The 10,060-nt window shown below is 38.1% G+C and overlaps 1 protein-coding gene across 1 annotated transcript in view; it reads left to right on the top strand.

Annotated features, from left to right (window-relative positions):
• The first annotated feature begins 1,870 nt into the window (after nt 1-1,870).
• taf2 (TAF2 RNA polymerase II, TATA box binding protein (TBP)-associated factor) overlaps nt 1,871-10,060 on the top strand; it is a 37,984-nt gene continuing 29,794 nt past the window's right edge. Inside the window, exons 1-8 of the mRNA XM_080005418.1 lie at nt 1,871-2,130; nt 3,881-3,934; nt 4,771-4,931; nt 6,738-6,856; nt 7,189-7,330; nt 7,533-7,764; nt 8,391-8,575; nt 9,301-9,414. Of these exons, the coding sequence (XP_079861544.1) occupies nt 2,080-2,130; nt 3,881-3,934; nt 4,771-4,931; nt 6,738-6,856; nt 7,189-7,330; nt 7,533-7,764; nt 8,391-8,575; nt 9,301-9,414 (1,058 nt within the window). The 5' untranslated portion in view covers nt 1,871-2,079. The remainder of the gene's footprint in view (nt 2,131-3,880; nt 3,935-4,770; nt 4,932-6,737; nt 6,857-7,188; nt 7,331-7,532; nt 7,765-8,390; nt 8,576-9,300; nt 9,415-10,060) is intronic.

Genomic DNA, 10,060 nt, shown 5'->3' with positions numbered 1-10,060 from the left:
TTGATCTTATTTTGGTAGATCTTTTAATTACTGAGACACAGGGCTTGAAAGGTGACCTCTGGTCAGGGTTCAAGGGTCAATATCTCAGTTTAGGGTGCATGGAAATCTCTCTAACGTAAATATGTTAACCTACACGATGGGACCTTTCCAAAAATGTGTTTGGGTTTGTTCTACTACAGAGTAAATCAATTCGTAGTGGAGTAGTGGACCGGCGACACTTATAGAGTAGTGAAATGTGAATTCCAAGACCATTCGCATTCTCGATGGAATAAAATACGATCTTTATGCGAGACCACCAGATGGTACTGTGCTCACCATTATCAATGCGTAGATTTAGCAATCTCAAACCATATGATTGGCTACTGGACCTTATATCGATGCTCATCAACGTTGTTTGCCTCGCTTTGACCGAACACAATTTTTGCACGTCTGTTTTTTATATTTATAATTAACTTCAATAGTTTCAACAATGCGTATCTCAGATGTCCCAACCCAATTTTGTTATGTTTGCGGACATCCCGACAATCTATGAAAATGATTGCCATTGCAACGTGCAATGTATGGCCACGTATTAAATACATCACATTTGATTTTACACTCCCGCCTGAGGGAAAGTTGAAAATGAAATCGTTGTGAACAATAACCCCACTGGTATAATATTTTATGTTTGCTGCCATCTGCTGGTTGATGTTTAATTAACAACGTGAACATATTTATTATTATTATTATTATTATTATTATTATTATTATTATTATTATTATTATTATTATTGCTATTGGGTTTTTGTTGTCATAATAATAATAATAATAATAATAATAATAATAATTATAGTAATGATAATAGAGTAAGATGTCTCAACATCCAGCACGACCAAAAACGTACAATTTATGAATTAATATCACAGCGACTTGTGATCTCAGACGTTTAAAGCAAAGTTAAAAGGTCAACAAATCTGTGCTGTTTAAATGTGGTGTAATGCGATTGTTATGAATACATTATATCACATTTCAGTTCAACATAGAGCTCAACATTTTATACAGAATCCCCTCTTTCCCAATAACCTCTGAATTCAATCGCAAAAAGAACAGGTCCAAATAATATAATAGCCTCTTGAGTTCGCATTCATTTATGAAAGCATCATATATGTGACAGCCTTTGTATGTTGGTCTCAGATATTTCTTTCCCTGAATTAGTTATTCCTGTACCAACATCATGAGTTCATTAACTAATTAAAATAAACTGGGAGGGCCAGCTAGCTGTTACTATGACTTTCTGCCCTGTAACACATCTATTTTTATTTTTATTAATTTATTTTGACATTGTTATCTATTGTATGCTTGATTCAATTACTATTAGGCTGTTGTGACGTGGACAACGCAAGATTGTTTATTGAGATTGTTAAATGGCGCCTGTTCGCTGTCCTATTCGGGGCTCACTTTCCATTTGGAATTTGACATTTGTTGAAGACAAGCACAAGTCTCCCAACGACAAACTGTATTCCATGCTGAAAACATTATTTCAAACAGTCAAACAATAATAATAACAACGCGCTTGCAGCGGACCAGCTGTAATCCCTCCGAGGACCCGTAGTGGGCCCACCAAACTAGAACGACTCTCACGATGTTGTTTAATTTATACAATTTTTAAAATAAAAATAAAAATAAAAATCGAATTGATAAAAACGTATTATATTTACACTCATGTAATTCGGCGTTGTAGATTATTATTATTATTATTATTTTTTTTTAAATATGTTTTTAAAATCGATATCTATTACGCTGGGGGTCAGAGGTTAGAGACAAAATGGCCGAGCCCTTCTATGGCGCCAGCACTCCGCGGTGAGCGGCCGGACAGGGAGGCCATTTCACTCCTTCCCGGTGCGACGAGGAGAGTCGTGATACGATGGAGCGGTTCTGAAAGGCCCGCGGGGGTCGATCGTCGGTTCCAGTTCGGTTACTTTCCGAGCGAATTCGCGGTGGTCGCGGTGGAGGCTGTGTTGCGCTGGAGCTCCGGGATGCGAGCGCACTGAAGTTTGAATCGACCGCACTCGGCATGCCGAGGGGGAAATAAACAGCAGGATGAACAGGAAGAAGGATAAAGGATTTGAGAGCCCACGGCCCTTTAAATTATAAGTATTTTCTTGTACTTTGGTGTCACAAAATAGCGCCATCTTAATCATACATATCATAATCACTATTGTCTATACTATACCGACTATACGGAGATGACATACTATACTACAATGTACTAGTCAAGCTATACTATGCTATAATATACTATACTGGCTATACTATAACATACTTTAATATACTATTCTGGCTATACTATAACATTCTATAATATACTATACTGGCTATACTATAATGTACTATTCAAGCTATACTATAACATACTATACTATAATGTACTATGCTGGCTATAATATAACATACTGTACTATAACATGCTATACTGTAACAAACTATAATATACTTGCTATACTATAACATACTATAATTTACTATTCTGGCTATACTATAAACATACTATACTATAATGTACTTTGCTGGCTATACTATAACCTACTTTACTACAACATCGTATACTGGCTATACTATAACATACTACACTATAATATACTATACTGGCTTTACTATAACATTCTATAATATACTTTACTGGCTATACTATAATGTACTATTCAAGCTATACTATAACATACTATAATATTCTATACTGGCTATACTATAACATACTTTAATATACTATTCTGGCTATACTATAACATACTATACTATAATGTACTATGCTGGCTATACTATAACATTCTATACTATTCTGGCTATACTATAACATACTATACTATAATATACTATACTGGCTATACAATGACATGCTATACTATAATATACTATACTATAATATACTATTCTGGCTATACTATAACATGCTATACTATAATATACTATACTGGCTTTACTATAACATACTATAATATAATATACTATACTGGCTATACTATAATATACTATACTGGCTATACTTTAACATACTTTACTATAATATACTATACTGGCTATACTACAACGTACTATAAAATACTATACTGGAAATACTAAAAAATACTATAATATACTATACTGGCTATACTATAACATACCATACTATAATATACTATTCTGGCCATACTATAACATGTTATACTATAATATACTATACTGGCTATATTATAACATACTATACTATAAACTATTCTGGATATACTATAACATACTATACTATAATATACTATACTGGCTATACTATAACATACTATACTATAAACTATTCTGGATATACTATAACATACTATGCTATAACATACTATACTATAAACTATTCTGGATATACTATAGCATACTATACTATAATATACTATACTGGCTATACTATAACATACTATACTGACTATACTATAACATACCATACCGCGTGTCGATTACGCACATTTGAGTATTTTTTGTATTTTTAGAGCTTATAGAGCTTATTGTGCGTAATCACCGGGTGTCATGACATTTCACTGCATATATGTATGACCGTATGTGTATGTATGTGACAAATAATCTCTTGAACTTACTATAATATACTATTCTGGCCATACTATAACATGTTATACTATAATATACTATACTGGCAATACTATAACATACTATACTATAAACTATTCTGGATATACTATAACATACTATACTTTAATATAGTATCCTGGCTTGACTATAACATACTATACTATATTTTACTATACTAGAAATACTATATCTATTATATTATACAACACTATAATATACTGACTACAATTGTAGTAGTACAATTACAATTGTACAAATCACATAATGTCTTTATGTCTTTTGTCTCTTTACAACCCACCAGGTGGTCTGCATCAACAACATCAACTTCCAGAGGAAGTCTGTCATTGTAAGTACAAAGAAAAAATTTAACATTTCAGCAACAAAAGATAGACCTCAAGCAAAGTAACTCGAGTAAAGCCAATTAATTTACTGCTGTTAAGCGCTTGTAATGATTTTTTGGTTCCATTTTCTTTATCTTTGATATTTTTTATTTTGTTATACGACAAATATTTTACTTAATTACACATCCTTGTTTTTTGAAAGTAGTCGATATGTCACCTGTGCTGTTTATGTCTTGAGTCCATTCTTTGCTTAAGATCTAACCTGAGTTAACGACTTGAATTTGGATTTAATTTTGTTTGGGGGCCCAAACCTTCAAAGAGGATTGTGCCAAAGCTTGTTTTTATCTTGCGAGAAACCACATAGGAACAAAATGTATAATAAACTATTATACATTTTGGGCTAGGATATCGCCTCGACAAGGTAAAACGATATTCGGGGGATAGGCGCTATTTAGTCAATAGGCGAAATAATTGTTAACAAAGAGTAAAACAAGGTTTTTGGATTCATTTCTTGCACTGCTCTGTAACTTTTATACATTCTGTTTTTAACCTTTATGCATTCGATGTCCTTTTATAATGTGTATAATGTGCACTTTGAATTGCCTTGTTGTTGAAATGTGTTATATAGATAAACTTTCCTTGCCTAGCCATGAACTATAGCAGTTTCAAGGACTACCTAAAAACATAAAATGTATTTTCCTGCAATGTTTCAGCAACAATTGTAGTGGGAAATTAAACTCTGATGACTTAGATTTGCTTAATGTCCAGTATCTGGCTATACTTTCTGACTTACTCACTCTCTTTCCGTCTGTCGCTCTCTCTCTGTCATCCTCTCCACCAGGGCTATGTGGAGCTGACCATTTTCCCCACCGTGGTCAACCTAAACAGGATCAAGCTCAACAGTAAACAGTGTCGCATCTATCGGGTCCGAGTCAATGAGCTCGAGGCCCCATTCATCTACAATGACCCCACACTGGAGGTTTGCCACCACGAGTCCAAGCAGTAAGTAAATCTGCAATGCAAAGCAACTATGGGTGTCACGATTCCGATTCCAAAACAGAAGATCGATCGAAATGAGCGTTCGATTTCGAACTTCGAAATCGCAAGCAGGTTCGAGATTCTCCCCATATTTTTGTGGGTAATATTGTCCGACATGGTCGCCATATTGGGGTGGTCAAGATCCGCCGGTAAACAAATGCAGTGTGCGCTGGGGGCCCCCAACGGAGTTGACTGCAGCTCCCAGCTCCGAACCGACTTGGAGTTTGGATTGCTGCGGTCGGCTCCGCGGAGGGATCCCCTGCACCGCATCCCTCAAAGCGCACTGCACCCACCCACCTGGCACTGGGGCTGCAGGAATGAAATTGTAATTGAATTTGAATATTACAAAAAAAAACAAAAAACAATAAAGTTGAATATAAGTTCATCCAGTTTGTTGCACAGTGAGTGCATTTTTGACCAGAATATGAGGTAATTCCACAGATGTGGCGATGAAAGTGAGAAATAAACTGGACCATCACCGACGGTACATCCTCTCGTGCAGAGGTTCTCAACCCCCGGTATTTGCCACCTGCCCGTGAGAACACGAGAAGGATTTTTTCTGGAGCGATCTGCCATCTGCTCCACAACAGAGCAGCAGCAGGAAACAGAGTAAATTAATTACATCTATAGTTTTTATTTGTTTTGTTTAGGGAAAAGATCGTTCTGATCGGAGCTACAGGTAGTCATTTTATATTTATTACTACCAGCGTTCACATCTGGCAAAAATAGCATCCGTTTTTATGCGCTTATTTTGATGAGTCCCTTAGAGTTGCTTTGTTTAAATTGAAAATCGAATCGTAGCCTAAAAATCGAAAGTCAAATCGAATCATGGATTTGGAGAATCGTGACACCCCTAAAAGCCACAACTCTTGATGTGTGCTAAGAACTACTAGTGATATGTCATATGTCAGCATCTGACCACGCAATTACTATTGTTAGATCAGAATCGGATTCCTGCAAGATGGAACATAAACTATATGGCCAAAAGTATTTGGACACCCCTTCTAATTGATGGGTTTGGCTATTTCAGCCACACCAATTACCGACAGGTGTGTAAAATCAAGTGTACAGTCATGAAACCTACGTAGGCAAACATTTGCAGTTGGGCTGCAGGAATAAAAATCGAATACTATTCCAATATTTAAAAAAATATCACTTTTGGAATGCTGAAATTGCCATTTCAGTGTATTTTTTTTAATATAAAAATAAATAGTTGATTGTAAATGTTTTGGCTAACATTAGCAAATCAATTCACATGTGCAAGTTCAAGTTCAATGAGCTATAAAGTTCAATATAAGTTCATCCAGTTTGTTGCACAGTGAGAAATAGCACATTAGAGACAAATATTGCCGCTAACAGTGTGCGAAGTTGGTGTTCGTGGAAACTCACGAGCACACCGGCGCACTCTCCCTTGTACACACAGTGAAACACCGAAGGTGTTGCTACTGGACCGTGAAAAAGCGGGCGGGATTTTTTCCGGGAGTGATCTGCTCTGTAGCGGAGCAGCAGCAGGAAACGTAATAATTTAAATACATCTAGAGTTTTTATTTGCTTTGTTTGGAGAAGAGATCGCTCTGATTGGAGCTGCGGAGTTGCGGAACCGCGCTTAACACCCCCAGATTGTGTGTGTGTGTGTGTGTGTGTGTGTGTGTGTGTGTGTGTGTGTGTGTGTGTGTGTGTGTGTGTGTGTGTGTGTGTGTGTGTGTGTGTGTGTGTGTGTGTGTGTGTGTGTGTGTGTGTGTGTGTGTGTGTGTGTGTGCGTGCATGTAGGAGGAACCTGAACTACTTCTCCAGTGCCTACACAGCGGCAGTGAGCGCTGTGGACCCTGATGCAGGACACGGGGAGCTGGTCATCAAAGTCCCCTCTGAGCTCTGGAAACAAGGCGATGGTAAGTGAGTGAAGTCTAGTGAAAAGTTGTTTGTTTCAAATGTAGAGAATATGTTGTTTGGGAGCCAGCGGTTCACTCCAAGTTGCTTAGTATCCTATCATGATCATGAAATAGTTCTTACATGGTTGCCACTGGCTATTTCATTTTTGAATGAAAACTCAGACAACTAAATTATCTGAGTTATGTTGTAGACTTCAAACTTAGAGCTCCGCTGAGTTATAATGGATTATTTTTCCTATGGATTCTTTCACATCCTGGATTTGTAACATTTGTTTAGATATGTACAACCTTTTACACTCATACACTCATCCATCCTCTCGTTGTGTCTCCAGAGCTGAAGGTGTTAAAGGTGTACATTGAGTTTTCCCTGGACCAGCCCAAAGGGGGTCTCCATTTTGTTGTGCCTGATGTGGAGGGCAGCATGGCGGAGAGAGCCGCTCACGTGTTCTCATTCGGATACCAGAACTCCACCAGGTCTGGAATGCTTTTTTTCAATGATGTCCCATCCAAAGATTTTTTTTGTAGGAGGGGTGGACTTGATGGGCTGGATTTTGTCCTCATGGCTTAGAAAGGAGGAAATGACAACAAGCCACCTGACCATACATCCATAGACCAATTAAGTTTTTGCCTGGTTTGCTCGGTATACTTTGTGGTAATAATATTTCTTCCTTTTAAGATTCTGGTTCCCCTGCGTGGATTCGTACTCGGAGCTGTGCACGTGGAAGTTGGAGTTCACGGTGGACGCCTCCATGGTGGCGGTGTCCTGCGGGGATCTGGTGGAGACCATCTACACCCCCGACATGCGGAAGAAGACCTTCCACTACGTCCTCCCCATTCCCACCGCCGCCCCCAACATCTCCCTGGCTGTGGGGCCCTTTGAGATCCTCGTGGACCCCTACATGCATGAGGTTGGTTTGTATTTTTCTGTCATGTCAGTTGTGGAATTTGATTTGATTTCTGTATTTAGGTTCAGTTTTGTACCACCTACAAATGTCAGTGTTCAGGAACAGGAAGGGCTCTATTGCAAGGATTCCCAAACTTATCCTGGCAGACCCTCAAACCATGCTGATGAGAACACTGTCATTAGTGAAGCTGAGTGTATACAGTATATACATAAAAAAATGAAAACAATCAAAAAATGATTTTGCTGTACACTCAGAAATATTTGTGAAGAATTTACGTTTTGTTAAAAATATATATATATTTTTGAGGTTTACTTTTTGCAATACCTTTGAGGACCCCTAGGGGGCAGTGAAGCACAGTCCGGGAGTCCCTGCTCTATTGCACAGTTAGTAACTGCCTTTTAATGCCCCTAGAAAAAGTAACTGGAACAAGACCGATATCCCATGTTTCAACTGAAACATTCATTGAAGTCGAAAGAACTGAAGCTATTGTTTGAAACACATGGAACTATTACACAGATGCAGTTAGAATGTTTCAAAGCGGTAGAGTCGGAATCTGAGTATGTCAGGTACCATCCCGCACACCATCATCTCCATACCTCCATCGCTCAACCTTACACTCTCTCTTCCAGGTGACCCACTTCTGCCTGCCCCAGCTGCTGCCCCTGCTCAAACACTCCATGTCCTTCCTACACGAGATCTTCGAGTTCTATGAAGAGATTCTGACCTGCCGCTACCCGTACTCCTGCTTCAAGACCGTGTTCGTAGATGAAGCGTATGTGCAGGTGTCCTCTTACGCTTCCATGAGCATCTTCAGGTAGGCACATGGTTTGAGATGGGAGGTGGTTTTGAGTTTAAGATAGGTTATTTATTTGTGTTTTGTGCTTTTAGGGCTGGGCCAGTCATGAATTTTTAATAATCGGATCGATCGGCATTATTGCCTCATCTTGGGGGGGGGGTTCTTTTTTTGCGTGAATAGGCATTGAGATTTAATTGGAAACAAAACAGCTGTATTATACTATCCACTAACCCGACAGACCCCTGGAAGGGGGGTGCTGATGGGGGGGTGTTTTGTCCAAATGAGACGCTCAAAGGAAAAGCAGAGTTGAGAGCAGAGCGTTTTTAATTAAATTTAATTTGTTTATTTACTTTTCTTTTTCTTTTTTTCTTTTTTTTTTTTTTTTTCAAACTCCCAATATCAATCGTCAAGTTTGCATAAAATATATTTTTTTCATAATTTAATATAGTTATTATGAATAATTATTTAGTATAATCACGGCAGGGGAATAACAGCGCAAAAGTACTTTCATTGTTAATAATTACTATTTATGCATATTTATGGTAAAGGTAGATGATTTTATACATTTTAGAAAAACATGAACTTGCCATTTTGACGTTTTCTTAGCGTGTGTGTCATTAACCGTCGATAACCATCAATCACCCAATTATGAAATAACCGGCCCAGCCCTCATTGCTATGTCCAAGAAACTCTAAACCCCTTCAAACCCTTTTAAATCTAAACTCCTCCCTCTGTCCGTTTAGCACCAACCTGCTCCACAGCGCCATGATCATCGACCAGACTCCGAATACCAGGCGCTGCTTGGCCCAGGCGCTGGCGCAGCAGTTCTTTGGCTGTTTCATCTCCAGAATGTCCTGGTAAGGCTAAGCTGCCAAACACATTCACAATGTTATTCAATGGCACTCACACACTTGAAGCCTCCATTCAAATTAGATTCTACCCCTGAATTAAAAACGTTTATATGTCAAATTTGACAGTGATGGTGCGGATATGGTCTGTTGAAATTGGGTTTAACAGGATTACAATTATTAACAGGTTATGTTTTCACTCACTATGGAGGGAAAACATAGTCATGATGAAATGATTAATTGCATCTTTTAGCGCTTCAAATAAAACCTGCAATCCTACTTATAACAACAAATATAATAACACCAGAGTGTGTAACAACTTGCCAAAATGTAATAAATTTGACCTTTATTCTTACAACATTAATTATGTGGGGGGAACTAGATGCGCTTTAGACTCCATTGTACTTGTCGCTTTGAAAGCAAAATAACAATGATTATCCATCTCGGAAGTGTTGGGTTTATCATTCATGGTCAGTAAAATACTTTTAATGCCAGTGATGAACTGTTGGCTAAAATTGTTAGCAACGCTGAAAGCAGCGCTGTATCCCTCCAAATCATATTGAATACTAATGAGCCGAAGCAAGTTCTTCAGGCTTGGATGAGCCCCAAACTTGGCTAATGTCAGCTTGCGAGGTTTTGGACCTTGACTTGAAGA

The sequence above is a fragment of the Zeus faber genome (genome assembly GCF_960531495.2).
Source record: "Zeus faber genome assembly, chromosome: 8".
Lineage (NCBI taxonomy): Eukaryota > Metazoa > Chordata > Actinopteri > Zeiformes > Zeidae > Zeus > Zeus faber.
This window is presented reverse-complemented; position numbering and strand designations above follow the sequence as displayed.